At 41.5% G+C, this 15494-nt stretch overlaps 1 protein-coding gene across 2 annotated transcripts in view; it reads left to right on the top strand.

Annotated features, from left to right (window-relative positions):
* plekhh2 (pleckstrin homology domain containing, family H (with MyTH4 domain) member 2) overlaps positions 1–15494 on the top strand; it is a 33957-nt gene that overhangs the window by 2892 nt on the left and 15571 nt on the right. For both annotated transcript variants that reach the window (XR_015927952.1, XM_088610221.1), the window contains exons 2-6: positions 2582–2720; positions 14146–14208; positions 14683–14832; positions 14993–15076; positions 15236–15317. Coding sequence is in view for 1 of the 2 variants with exons in the window: in XM_088610221.1 (XP_088466347.1) it covers positions 2598–2720; positions 14146–14208; positions 14683–14832; positions 14993–15076; positions 15236–15317 (502 nt within the window). In the remaining variant the exon portion in view is untranslated. The remainder of the gene's footprint in view (positions 1–2581; positions 2721–14145; positions 14209–14682; positions 14833–14992; positions 15077–15235; positions 15318–15494) is intronic.

Raw genomic sequence — 15494 nt, 5'->3', positions numbered from 1 at the left:
TCAACACCAGAGATCACTTTCAAAGAAGCCAAGTAAACTACCAGTATGTCTTTGGACTGTGGGAGGAAACCAGAGCGCCCGGTGAAAACCCACACAAACACTGGGAGAGCACACAAACATCACACAGAGAGCACCCCCGGTCCAGAATTGAACCCAGCACTGCGAGGCAGGAATGCTAACCACTGCGCCACTGTGCAGTACGAACATGCTGAGGAGAAATATTTCATTTTTACCACATTTTATCTTCTCCATATTAGAAAAAAATATTTCTGAATACAAAATGCAGCAACAAAAAACCTTTACAGTGGGGTGCAATGTTAAAAGAAGGAGTTGAGCGTTACAGAGTGCTAAGTGCCAAAATCTACAGTACATCAACACAGCTAAAATGATTGTCAAATGACACTTTTTAAGTACTTGTTTTTATCTGAGGGACTGAGGGAGTGATGGGCTTTCTGGTTTGTCAGGAAACAGTAGAAAAGATGTTTTTTTTCTCTCAGGCTGTCATTTACAGTTGTCAACTTCACTAGCTGTGGAAATAGAGAGTGTAGAAGTTTAGGAGAGACGGGGAGGATGACAGAGTAGGCCGCAGATGTGGGAGAGCACAGCCGATCAGTCAGCGAGGTGTGTGGGTGCTGTGTGGGTCGTGTGTCAGCAGGGATGTCATGTGAGTGGGTGAGGGTATGCATGTCACTCCAGATAGCAAGCTGTGCACTAATTATTAAATCTCTTTCCTTCACATTAATTTATTGATCTCTGGGCCTGAATGTGTTTTTTTTCATTCTCATCATGTTGGCCTAACAAATTAGAATACAAATCATGACAAGGTATATTTTGCAGCAGGGCGAGCTTCTGGATTCTACCTGGTTTAGGTTGTTTAGAAGATGAAGGTGAATACATATTTGCATTCAAGTGCATTATGAATCAATCACAATCAAATTTACTTTAAATTCAATAAGGCTAAAATACTAGGAGTCCATTTATTATAAAGAGATGTACACTGTTGACAGTAGGTTGTGCTGAACATTATTATAGAATTTAATGTTTAATGAGAGAAAGTACATTTGACCATCAAAAAATCTCTGATTTAGATGTCTTTGGGTGGGAAAGACTTAATGGTTTTGCTGGTTATTAGAGGATTCCTGTTTTTGGAATCTGCTGAAAATAACCTCATGAAAAATATGTAATTATATATTTGAACTAGCTTTGTATGTAATCCAGTCTAATAAGGAGTGGCTATTACCACATAAATGTTTATTTTTGCTTTAGTTCTCATCTGTTTACCATCTTAAGAGAAATTAAGGAATCCCAGGAAGTTTTATGCAATGAAAACCACATGAAAACAATTTGGTTTGTAATTAAACAAACCAATATTCTGTGCTTCAGAAAGCATACTGCAGTAAATACTCCACCTCCTTTGGCAGGTATTCGATAATAGTATTTTCAATAGTGGAGTGATTTAGTAACATGTTTTACTTCAGCTTAGGTATCTTTATGGTATCATGAATTCCAAGGAAAAGAAGCTATCAAGCACAATCAGGTGCATTTTGGCATCTGTGACTCAGTTCAAATGCTAAATACAAAGCACCTGACATTTTGTGAAATCACATAACTTGAGCTCAATATTTTGTTCTAAGGAAGAATACTACTCAAACACTAAATCTATCTGATCACTTTTTAAACTACAAATTACAGTATGTGCTCAAGGCTATTGATGCATTTTCATTATACATCAGGATCTATATACTATACAGTGATATCTTTGGATGCCTGCAGACAGATTTTCACTGGTGCCTTAATAATAAAAGGTAAATAAAAGTGAAGTTCAAAGGAAATTCTGTGTATGTTTCCAGTCTCTGATATATCTTCTTAGTCCCTGTTGTGTAAATATTTATCAAGCCTTATTGTTTTTTTATTTAGTTATGTTGCTTTCCTTTGTTTAATTAATTATTGTCTTTCCTTTAAATGTTTTGCTTTTCCTATTTAGTTTTTCAGAGGGGTGTTAGTGGGTGAAAGCACATGTTTTATGAGGTGCAGTGGGTACGTGATGGCAAACAGCATTGTGTGTCAGCTCAGATCTCTCACTGCTTCACTTGGCCTCAAAACCTCTCTCTGTTCGAGCCTCATGAATGCAGGGGGCCCATCTTTCAGCCAAGGGCAGGGCTCTGCAACCTCCCTTCTGGGAAGCCTCAACCCTGTGGGTTTTAGAAGTGACCTTTGCTTGTCAGTGATCTGACACCTGGAGAACAGTTTAGTTAAATAACTGACTGATCCAAAGAAGTCTTTCAGATCTCAGCTGGAGTAAAAACCTGAAGGTACTGTGGCTCTTCAAGACCGGAACTAAATCCTGGCCAATGGGAATATTTTCTTTTCCTATTTGCATATACAGTGCAGCCCAGCGACAGGTGTTGAAAATTCAGTGAAGGCACACAAGGGCCAGAAAAGGCTGATGACGGGTTTAGATGTGGTTGGTGAATCAGGTATCCAGTCCCTAACGTCTCATCCCCTCACACTCTCTTTCTCCCTTAACCCCCTTCCCCCATCCCATCCTCCCCTCTGCCTCCTTCCTGTCTCTCTCTCCCAGGCTGTGGGTGCTGGCCATGGCGGAAGGGGCGGAGTGTGCCGGGCAGGTGGACTGGAAGGAGAGGTGCGTGACCCTGGAGAGCCAGCTGCTGAAGTTCAGAGTGCAGGCCAGCAAGATCCGGGAGCTCCTGGCGGAGAAGGTACACCAGGGCTGCTACTAAGCTGATAGGCTGCCAACTACAATCATCTGGTATCCAGGACTTTAGTCAGATCAACGTATTGTGTTCCAGTTTGATCCAAAGCTGATAGCATAGCTATAGCCACATGCCATAAGCAAAAATAATCACAGACTAATTTATATCCTCAAAGAGTTGGATTTTAGAATAGCTGCATGGCATCTAAGTAAAATTAAATCTGGCTGTGCAATGACACAGACAGCTCCTATTTGAGATGCCTATGTGCCCTAATCATGCATTTGTTGGATGCTTGAATGATACTAGGTAAACAGCCGTGACGTTCAGGAGGGATAACAAAAGACAAGCTGGTCTCACTGAGCTGGTCTCACTTAGCTAAATCCCACTCATTACTGACTTTAACTATACATGTATCTCTCTCAGACATCTCACATTTTTCCCATTCACCCCACCTCCACCCCATCTCCACCTTTGCAGCTGCCCCTTGGTTCAGTCCCCTCTCTGAATGGTCCAATGGCCAGGAGGTTCCCTCTTTACCACCTGGGTTAAGACATAACTTAATATACATAAATACTCGATAAACAGCATTCGCAAGGCACCTGATTCTTGGATGTCATTATTCCGTGTGAAACACTGTTGTACCTCACAGGGTTAAGACTAGCACAAGGCATAACACCCTCCCAGACTTCTGAAGTCTTAGAAAGTGTGGAAACATGACGTGCCCTTTACCGTGTTCCATGTGTTTGGCCGGTGCCGGAGCAGGAATGCTTCCCAGATTGCGCTGTTGCAGTTCCTGGTTCTCTTTCTCTTTGACCTGCCCCTGCAGTGTATCCACCCTGGTTGGAGGCATTTCTCTGGAGAGAAACAATTCAGTCTGGTACAAACAGTGCTGTAACCACAGCCGTGCAGGAAGGGTAGAGACCACTGCACTGTGTGTAATTAACGAGCTACCACTTTATTCCAAACCCATTCAAGCCCCCAGGTCCAGACGACAGTTCCGCTGGGCAGAATAGGATTTGGTAGCACGTTGTTTGCAAAAATCAGTTCAGTATTAATTTTACCATTAATGGGTTTTATCCAATGAATTGTGTATAATGCCCAAGTTACAATTAAAAGAAAGAAACTGGTCTGAAGGTGACTGAACAGCAAAGAAAACCATTCTGCAGCCTAAAGGCCTGGAGTGAAGGACATCAGATTGGAGCTTCTCCAGCTCGGGTGCAGCCAGTGCCTACTTCTGTCCCTTCAGCTGTAGGCCTGCTAGGCCAGTCCCAGAAGCAGCGAGTTAAGGCAATGTTGGCAGGCTGTTCGGGTTGCTAAAAGTTAATTAGCCACTTTCTTCTGACTCGGCATCTCTGTAAAAAGTTAATCCTTGCTGTGGGGGTTACCCTGAAAAGAAAACTTTTGTGTTTCTTCAGACTTGCATTTCTTTCACCTGTCTGGAGGGCAGACCTCCCTCTGATAACATCTAATGAAACAGAAATGTAATTATGGGATTTTGCTTTAGCATGCCAAACACAATGAAGAAATGCATGGGCATGGATTTAACAATATAAGAAAGGTTACAAATGAGCCGAGGCCTTTCTGTCCATCTCGCTAGTTTGATTGGTTTTAGCTAATTGATCTGAGGATCTCATCCTTAGCTTCAACAAGATGGCATAAAATCTTGTTCCAGACACCCACAACTCTATGTGTAGTAAATGACTCATGTTTTCAATTGTATACAGTATATATACTTCACTATATATTATCCACTTGTGTCCTATGGTTTGTATTTTCTTGTTGATTCTGTAAAAAGTCCATTGATGTGACTTTGTCAGTGTCCTTGAGGTTTCCAAAACCACAGAAAGTCAGCATTTTACTTCTCTACATTCCTTGGGCCGAGTCATGTCCTCAATCTCTCATGTGCTGCAGTCTTCCCAGTGAAAAAAGAGTCCATTGGCTGTGGGCCCTCTTTTAGGTTTAATTTTCACAGTTGACACTTTTTCACAATCTATTCAACCAGTAGAGACCGGTCTTTTTGTGGCTGCACAAAGAATGGAATGAATACTGTGGTTGTCAAGGAATGACAGGAAAACCAAATTTCATTTTTTAAAGTCATTTTCTGAATCGTGGTTTGTAATGTGGGATTTTGTTGGGCACACTTTACAGCTCCAGCTTTCTGTTATAACAGACTGAAAGAATACAGGCAGACCTAAGGTAAACAAGCTCAGCTTTCCTGTGATAAGCCAGCCCATGGTTCAGCATGTCAGAAGATTCTTTTCCCGTTATCAGTGCTCAGTAGTGAACACAATGCATGGATAGAAAATCAAGAAAAGGGCAGAGATTCTTGTCTGTTTAACGTGCTGTCTGACAGGTTAAGACATGCTTGAAGTGGGATTGGTCAGAATTCCCTGTACTAAAGCCTGTGCCACATCTAACAAGCCACCACTGCTTGAGAGCTTGCCAGTGCCCAGACTGGTCAGGACAGAACACATGCAGGAGCTGACACCATGGGAACATCTGCAAGATACTCCACATGTAGGGCTGGATCACCAGGCTTTAACTAGCTATGACCAACGTTACTGCTTGAGCCACTCTGGAGTGCCTGGTCTCTCATCTTTGGCATTTAAAACTCTGTTAACTCATTTCCTCGGACCATACACCCCTTAGATAGGAAATGGAGTGAGAGCAGGATTGATTCTGAAATTTTAAAATGACAGTGAATTTTTTCTTGGGCAAAGTCTGGAGCTTGGATGGTGGATATGTGTAGCAGTATTCACAAAGCTCAGCAGTGTGGATTGTGGAAGAAAGGCTCCTCTCTGCACATGTTTGCTTTAGTAATTCTGAACACTGCTGTCCTGTTGAGAGCTGGACAAAGCCTAGAATGTCTGACTCTCAGCCCCCTTTGCACACATTGGGTGCTGTGGTGGGTGAAACTATCATACAGTATGGAAGAAAAAAGGTTCATTTATGCGTGCTACAAGGAGGAGATTAAAGCCTTTATAAAATATATTTTAGAGCAGAAATACTGTAAATGATGGAACAAGGAAGAAGACAGAGGGGGAGAGAAAGGGCTGAGCAGAGAAAATAATCTCATAATCAAAAACCTACCCTAGGGAGCAACATTCCTTCATTTGTAAACAGTAAGCACACTGCACAGGAAGTGAGAAGCAGTAAGTGTGTAGCCTACATTTCTCCATTTTTGGCATACAGCTGTTTACTCTGGGCTGGTCCTCTCCAGAATGCCTCTTTTCTGGCCAAGCCTCCTGACATCTGTGTGAACTGGGATAAACCAGCAGGATCTGAGTCTCCCATCACTCTTGGGGAATCCCACTGCGAGCCGTTCTGACAGCCCCAGATAACAATGTGCCTTTATACTTTCCCTCTGCCTACCTCGACACGCTCACACCCAGGCGAAGAAGACCAACAGTCTTGGTAGCAAAATTGTCTGCTCCGTTTTTATGGATCTGAATAAGTATTTTTATTTATCGGGGATCTCAATTTCTGATTTAAATGCATTGGAGTCGTGCAATGGGACTGTTATTTTTCACAAGGCGAAGATATGTAGCTGATTGTACAGTATGTATACTAAGTTATACCCAGTGATTCTTAAAATGGTAAGACCTTTAGGCAATACAGTTGTAATGCACATTCACACACAAGACTGCTTTACACACTAAAGTTCTTTAAAGTGCTTTTTGTTTTCTTGTCTTAATGCAATGATTATATTACTGCTGCCGAGGAGTCAGTCCAGAGAAGTCTGGTGGCAAGCTGTGGTTAATGGTTAATTGTTTTGAGATCAAAAACAATGTTGGGGTGTCCTTCTGCAGACATTAGCAAAATAATATCCTACAACACATACTTTTTAAAGATGTTGTCCTTCAATTATGTGCAAACTTTGCAAGCCCCGGCATCGCTACAAAAAGAGGCCTCTATCCTACTTTTATATGTACATTCACTTGGCACATTGAGTTGAGTTTTTTTGGCATTAGAAAAAGTGAAGCACTGAGAGAAAAACTTTGGAAATCATCTTGAGAATGAGTATGTTAGGAAGTAAAAAACTAAAATTGCAGGAAGTCCAGATGAGACTTTTTAAATGCCCAATATGAGTCTGGGTTCAAAAGCTGAAACCACATTAAGTTTGAAAAATATGTGTTCTAATTTACAGAAACTTTCTCTTTTTTTCCCTGGAAATCCTGATTTATTCCACATTTCTGTGGGATGTAATTTCTAGCTGCGGGAGGCAGAGTAGAGCCCCATTAAGAGACAAACCCTTTCAAGCAGCAACAACAACAGAACTAAAAATGCTTACTTGCCTGTTTCCTAGACTGGGACTCAGAGTGCTGGGCTCTGCCTTGATCCTACCTGATTAAAAAGATGAACTCAAGAGGTTTCATACCATAGGTCTTTAAACACCATGGCTAAGACTTTTACCCCTCTCAATAAAACACAAACCAGTCCAGCTACTGAGTCAGTTCAATTTCAGAAGGTTTATCTTAGGAATGGATATTTCTGCCTTCATGATGACAAAAAGGTATTTTTTCTGTGCGTTGAAACTGAGCCATAGATACATATTTTGTACAATGTGTGAGTACACAATGATAGTATATTCAATATATACATACTTAAACATAGTATAAAATATATTGTATACTGTACATTGTTTACAGGGGAACCTTTCAGAGTTAAGTTTTTTTAAGAGTATGCACTTATGAATTATGGGAATAAATATTAATTAGCTATTCAAATTTTACTATGCTAAGAGGGCAGATCTGTCTCAAAAGACTTTTAATTCTGCCCTTTCTATTTACATATAATCATATATGGAAGCCATGTATATGTACAGTATTATGCAAAGTTTGAAATAAGTTTGTACATAAAGGTGGGAAGAGAGAACAGTAGTCATTCTTCTTCCTTGTAATCCCAAGATTCGCTAATAAATCTGAATCCCTTAATGATAACTTTTATCATATACCAACATTTATATCTGTGTATGATGGCAGTTCAGTGTACTTGCTTCTTCGATGTCTTGGTTTCTGTGGACATACAATCATGTTTTTCTACTGATTGTAAAGTTTCGAAAGCTTGATATTTCCACAGATTTAAGCAATACTTTAAAGATTAATCTAATGCACTTAATATCAGACAACACACACTCCTTACCCTGTTGTCAAGCATCCCTTAGTGTAAGGAGAATACATTTGGTTACCATCACACTAATGAGGCAACTTCCTCACTAAAGTCTGCGTTTTTAAAGGATCAGTGATTGGAACGAAAAGAACGGGGTTTCAAAGATATTAGAAATCCACAGATCATTGTTATCCCTAGTCTATCTACTATTGAAACCTTTACAGCAAACAAAAAAGTACATTTATTCATGTATACATATCTAGATGCATATTTCTCGTCACAATGTCATATATACAGTATAAAAAGCTGGAAAAAGAATATAGCTTCAGAATGGGCATCTTGCATCTAAATGTGGGTGGAAAGTTTTCATTTTTCCACCAGCGAGGGCGATGAGAGAGTTTTGTGTTCTGGCCCAGCTGCAGTGTCATGTGACAGGAGGGAGAGGAGCCGCTGCTTCTCCAGGGTGTGGAGGTGGAAGCGTTAGGCTTCAAGACCCACTGGTGTGCAGATGAGCACGTGTGTTCAGTCCTGCACTCCACGCCTTTGACACTCTTTGTGTCCAGTGTTCAGGGTGCCCAGCTTTTCCTTTTCTAGGAATAAATCTTTCTTGAGTGAAACGTAAGGGAAATATACCAGAATTCTACTTGTGTTCCTCTTCCAGTGTTTCGCCCAGAAGAATTCTCTTTTGTAACTTGTGCCTCATGTGTCGAAAATGCCACAGGCTTCAGTTGGCAAATATATTTTAAAGGCATTTCTCTTTTGCTGGGCATGACAACAAATTATGATTTAAAGGCATTTTTAAATTCCTCAGGGCCTTCCATCACTTGAACATTGAGAAGTAACCTCACATAGATCATGCCAGAAAACTCCTAGAAGAGAGGCCTCTCACAGAAGCAGGAATGGATCTGACTGGCTGGCCTGACTGCAGTTAAAATCTCTGCATTGCCTGTCCTGCCTTCACTGCATCCTGGCCTGATATTATTATTTGAAACTTCTGACTAATGGGCTCCAGGGTGGACAGCATGATGTCACACTGGTTAGCATTGCTGCCTGCAGTGCTGGTGCTCTGGGTTCAGTACCGGACCTGGGGTGTGATCTGTGCGGCGTTTGTATGTTCATGTGTATTTCGTAAAGGTGCACTGGTTTCCTGCCCCAGTCAAAAGACATACTGGTAGGTTTATTGGCTTCTAGTAGAGTGTGTGCGTGTGTGTCTGTGCCCTGCCATGGACTGGTGTGCCAGCCAGGGTGTACCCTGCCTTTGGCCGTTTCTTGCCTGCAAACCTGCATTGGATGAAACGGTTAGAAGATGGATGGACTTTGTGCGCTGCTGCTGACACACTTAAAGCCTTGTTTCTTGGGGGTTCCATTGTAGCTTTTTTTATGTTAAGGGTCCTCAGGGAAGTATTTCTGAGATGGGGAATGGTTATTGTTGATTGAGTATTGCATTTTATTGTATTTGAGAAAATGAAAATGAAATGGTGACTAAAAAACACTTAGAAGACGAGGATAAAAGACTATTTGTCTTTCTCTGCCTGCAGTATTTTGGAAATAAATGTGCCATTTTAGACTTCAAATGCTAACAAACATTTGCTTCCAATTTAGGTGTTGGTTTGCAGAATAGCAGAAAGTAACCCTTTCACTTTCAGTTGGTGTTTCACTTAATTCCTCTCGGGGCACAACATCCGTGTGTCAGGGCTCAGAGACATTGCCAGAGATCAAGCCGGGGGGTATGGTTTAATGAGTGAGCCGCTAGCTAATCTAAGACCCAGTACCACAGCTGAGGAGGAGCAGCAGACTGTGCTGCGTTGTCGTTTTAAGTCATCAGAGGAGAGGCTGTGAAACTGGGATGTGATGCAGGATGAGTGTGTGGCTTGTGTGTGTGTGAGGCTGTGGCTGGCTCTTTGATGGGTGCCTGAGCCCGGGCAGTCACAGAGAGGCATTGTGCGTTGGCCACAGCGCGCATGGGGGGGAGCACAGGAATTCCAGGAATGGGCTGGGAACCGCCTTAACCGGGACCAGTGTGGGATGATGGGGGACTTAAGGCAGCAGGCTACAGCACTGACCACAGAACAACAGAAAAGCACACAGGCCGAGACTTTAATTTTAACTGTTTTTCACCCATTGAAAAAAAAATCTATGAAAAGCTACAAACTTTTTCTTAGAAAACCATCACACCCAGATGTCACAGCAGCCACAGACTGCCAAGTTACACACTCACCTTCTGACTATGTCATCATTAACATTTAGTCTGTTTTATTCATTGTGCGAACGAGCCTCGGGATTCTAAAGTGTACTGCACCTTTTAAGTGGAATACATCTTTGTCAGAATACATTTACTGTTCTTGACTATCTCGCCATCATCAATTTTAATGTGACATTCTCTCCACGAAGAAATGGCTAATCATCACAAACCCACTCAACATAGAGCAATTCCATTTTGCATTTACAGTGGGCAACTATAAACCCCATTTTCTTTTTTCATGTTAATTAGGCCGACACATTTAACCCAAGTGATTTATATTTAAACCCATTTATATACTGTAGCTGAGTTTTTTAGTGGGGCTCTTTGGGTGAAATATTGTCATCAAGGGTACAGCAGCAATGTCTCCCATGGAATTTGAACCCACAACAATCTAATTCTAAGTTCAGAAGACTAACCACTGTACCACACTGCAGCCTACTTTTATTTATGGCCATGTCCAAATGACAGCACAAAAAAGCATCTGAACCGCCTTCGGGTTTTGGAAGAGTTAAGAAATCCTAGGATTTCAACCAAGTCTGTTTTCTTTCTAGGGTTATAGAATGTAAACAATGTAAAAGTGCCATTGCAGCAGAGACTCTTAAAAAGATTATTTAGAATAAACTCGAACATCCTTAATGGGATCTGAACGATCTCAAGAGAAGTTAATCTGTGTATGACTGCTGTAAAATAAATCTGACACTGAGTAACTCTGTAATTGACTTCATTTTTTCTTCTTGTTACTAAAAGTGTCATATAGTAGGAGGAACATGTCTTGTCACTTGCAGGAGGCTTTTTGCAGACAATTGTGTAGTGAGTAACTGTGTGTAGGAATGTTGTAGAAAATGCAATCACATGAGAGCAGGAGTTGGCTGCTGAAACAGTCTGGCAGAGAGACATCATTTTTATTCATACGGGAGATATTTTTGAACTTCATCACACCAAAGGAGTCATTTGACTTACAAAGCACAGAAATATTTATATGTGCATGTAAGTTCAAGTCTATTCTTTGTATACACATTTAGCTACAGTATAATGTTAAGTTGCATACCATAGTATATATACTCTGAGTATACAATATCTGTAAAATATGCCTATTTACTATGAGCAAAGTACACTAGGGTCTGTAAGGAAAGATTAGACTCATCATTCCAACTAGGGAACCTACTGTAGCTTCACTAGTGCATGCAAGGCAGAGAAAGGATTTTCTATTATAGGAACAATAACTTGCCAAAATACACACTTATCATTTTAAAAACTTTAATATAGCTAAATTATTTTCATATCATATACTGCAGATACAGTATATTGTAATTCATTTTTAGTATTTTCTATTTGACTTTACTACAGCTGTATCCAGGCCTGTCATATGTTTTCCACAGCTTTCGTCTTACAATATGTAGGGAATTGTGAATTAGAGTAATCAGCAAATGTGTAGTATAAAGACAGCATAGCGACAGTTAAGCATAACCTACCCACAGCTGGCCTGGCTGCCCTATTTTCTCACTGTGTATGTTGGCACAGCGGGGTCTGGCAGGGAGCCTGGAATGAGTGACTAGGGAGACACAGATACCCCTCTCACACTAGAATGGACGTTGGGACGCACTGCAGTCTGAACCAGTGGCTACATTCTGAAGTAAATGTGGAGGTACAGCACAGTCTCTTTAGACAGATAAGCAGTGAACAATGAAAATAAAACTTGTACAGGCCAATATGTGCGGATAAATACTCAAAAACAGAAAGTATTCCTGAGAGGACAAAGAGGTTTTTACCATTTCAATGTGGAGTCAAGTTTCATCCAAACCAGTGAGCCTGAAAATCTTCAGTTAAATCCATTGATGTTTTTGGGTACATACGACCATTTGTTTCACTTCACAGAAAGGGCACGTCCTGGCTTTGCTTCAGAATTAAAGAAAGTATATTAAGAAGAAACATCCTGAGTGGGGAACACCTGCCAAGGCTTCTCTCACAACCCTCTTCCAAGACAAAGATACTGTATACGATAGGTCTGAGATGCACACCCAGGCCTACAGTACAAGCAGGAGCTCAGTAGAGATTAAGTTGAACCCCACTCCAGGGCCCAGCTAAAGGCCTGGGAGATGACTCCGCTGGGCTGCTCTGTGTGACCTTGACCAAGACTGAGAAGTTTCACTCAGGCCCCTGCTAGCCAGAAGACTTTGCCTTATTTTGTAAAATAAATGATTTGCTAAAAAATAGTGGGCCACTATTTCCATTGTGGGCTTATTGTCCTGTCCCTAGCAAATGCATTAGATACAGTAGTGTTTCTACAGGAAAAAAAATCAGGCCCACTGCGATTCAGCCTTTAGTCCACAGAACTTTGTCCATTTTTAAATATGATTTAGTATTTTGTGGAAGATTCGGAAGGAAGATTCAAAATTGATTTGAATAATTTGTCGTGTTTCATGTTTCACTGTTGTAAATTAAAAGCCTAGTCAGGTACCTCTTTCAGATAAAATCAAAAATTGGATAAATTATCATATATTGTCAACCCATTATCGAAGTTCTAAGTTGTTCTCCTGATTATTTTTACCACAGGAATGTGTTTTTTATCAGTCTGAAAGTGAGATGGATGAGTCAGCTGGCCTTCATTGAGATGTGGTGTGGTGGCAGATGGCTTTCACTTAACTGCAGGCATTTTGCTGAGAAAGACTCTGCGTTTTGAGTCCTAGGGGTCAGTATGAAGTGCTCTGCTAGAAACTGCTGCCCGTCTTTCAGTGAGAGCAGCTCTTCCCGCTGTTACCTCATGTTTTCAGAAGCCACCCAGTGATTCATAGCTCCTTGTGAATCACCCGCAGGGTGAAAAACAGCATTTCACTTTCAAGAGCCCTGAAGGTATTAGCCAGCTGCCATCAGTCAGTTCAAATGAATGTGGCTTGGTACCTCTTACAATAAAGCTTGCGCTGCTCTTATTTCAACAAATCAAATTCTTCACCTCCTGGCCAAGCTACAGCAATAGGGTTTTCATTAGCTGTTCAGTAGAAGCCAGGATCTGAGCTCTGCTGTGCCTGGTATGTACTGATACGACACGTGCCAGGTATACTGTATGTGGCGATGGATCCTTTTACACAACCTGTAGCTAAACTATCAGTGATTCCTTGTGGTTGGTGCTTTGTTAGAGCTACTGAACTATGTGCTATGAATTATGAACTATGCTCCCAAAAATACAGTACATTTGTAAGAGTGGTCAGTGCTTTCTCACAAGTTACTGATTGCATCATAATCGCAGTTCGTACTGGAGAGTTTGCTTTTACCTAAATAAAAATAAAAATACTTAAAATAACCTTCAAAAAGTTTCTGATGGGGCAAAGGATATGACAACATGTGTTAGGCATACATCTGAGTGTCAGTTGTGCTATGGAAAGGTGGAAAGTTGCCCAGACAAATCAGTTTTGAATTAGACAGTTTTGCACCCTGGAACAAGCTGCATGCTCTTCACTTGGTTATTCACATGCACTGTGACGGGACACTAACTAAGATGCTGTCTTGTCTACAGCTAATGTTTTCACATACTGTATATTGGGTTTGGAAACTGTCTACATCCTCTTGAACTTTCTCCTTTCTTAACTGTGGAATGTATGAGGAATCTTTGCTCGTAAAGTGCTATTTTCACTCCCACACAAGGGCTCTGTTTTCATAACAAGGCTCCTGCCCACTAAGTTGCAGTGGATCTGTCATCTTTGTTGAGCCCACTGATCACAGACACTGACAGAATTTATGGAAGATTGTTAAAGTTTAATATCTCATCGGCTTTTGAGGACAGCTACTGCTGTATTATACAAAGCTCTAAAAACAGGATGATTAATTCTCCACCTAATCCCAGTTTTATGTGGTGTTTGAATGCACCCTAGGGTGTAATGTGAAAATGTTGCAAAAATGCACGGGGTGATAATAAAACAGGAATTTAGGTAACCAGGCCAAGGCAGATATTTAGCTCTGCAATGAAGTGCTGTAGTAGATATAGTATTTATATCCTTATTTTAGTATTAAGATGGCCTAGAGGGCAGTGAAATATCTAGCTTCCAATCATAAAAACAAACAAATAACTGATCTCTCTCCCCTCAGATGCAGCAGCTGGAGAGGCAGGTGCTGGAAGCAGAACGTCGAGCAGAGAAGGCTCACCAGCAGGTAGGTTGTACTGAGGACAGGAGGGCTGGTCACCCAGAGGATACTTGTCTGGACATACAGTAGAAGAGGCATGTCCTGCCATTACTGCAAAACTGGTTTGTTTTATTTTGAGGGCATTGTTAATAATTCTGTGGTGGGAGTGCCGTCAACTTGGTATCGGCTCATGACTAACCTATGGACGGTTCCACCGTAGCTATCCATAGCGTTTTCATGGCAAGATACGGAAGTAGATTGCCAGGTTTTTGTTCCGCACAGATACAGCCAACACAGCCCCCCCATACTGCTGCTGCCCAGTGTGGGTTATTAGAGAACGTTGCGCCCAACTTGGGACTCAAACCCACTACCCTGAGATTATGAGTCTCATGCTCTACCAACAGAGCTAGTCAGGGGACTCAGAATTTTGTACGTTCTGTATGCCGTGAAGAAACACAGTCAGAGCACCCTTGCCTACAGTGTGTGTGTGACTATGCTCAGGTCCAGGTGATGGAGGAGAAGCTGAAGGCAGCAGACGTGCAGACCAGCGAGTCAGAGAACCGTCTCTACCGGAGCTGCCAGGACCTGCAGACACTGGTTCAGGAGAAGGATGACATCATCCAGCAGCTGGAGCAACAGCTGGAGGAGCAGGTACAGTACACGGGCCACATCATCAGGAGGCCTGCTGGTCTCAGAAGGGAAACAGACCTTCTAGCAATAAAAATGGAAAAGACAGAGCTGATGATTCTTAGGGAATTCAAAGTGGCTTCTGTTGTCTGTCTAAGACTGAGTTTGTTCTGGTCTGTTATAGAAGAAAATGAGACTCCAAGAGGCCAAGATTGTGGAAGAGAAAGCTGCCAAGATCAAAGAATGGGTGACAGTAAAGCTGCATGAGGTATAGTAGGAATATAGTCTAGTGGCACACTTACTGAGTTGGTATGCGAAAGCAATTGGCTTCAACACATATGAAATGTGACAACCCATCCATCTGTGCTAAAGGAGCTTAAAAAAGTGCTTCTGTTCTTGTTTGTGTATTTTTGGTCTCCCCCCTCAGCTGGAGATTGAGAACAAGACTCTGCGAACCACCACACAGCAACAGAGCACACAGATCCAGGAATTGCAGAAGCAAATGCAGGGTAAGGAGACAGCTCTCACGATTGTCTGAATTCAACCCAGTGACAAGTGACAAGTGTTATTTTCTAAATTTTACAATCTGCTATAATTTGTACTATGCATGGTATTGACCACATGTTTACCTAGATTTAACAGTACTCCAGCATGCTTTTCTATATTATACTATGTTTATACTTTGA

The sequence above is a fragment of the Lepisosteus platostomus genome, chromosome 17 (assembly GCF_059453375.1).
Source record: "Lepisosteus platostomus isolate fLepPlt1 chromosome 17, fLepPlt1.hap1, whole genome shotgun sequence".
In the NCBI taxonomy this organism is placed as follows: domain Eukaryota; kingdom Metazoa; phylum Chordata; class Actinopteri; order Semionotiformes; family Lepisosteidae; genus Lepisosteus; species Lepisosteus platostomus.
Note: the sequence above shows the minus strand (reverse complement) of the source record. Positions and strands in the feature narration are given on the sequence as shown.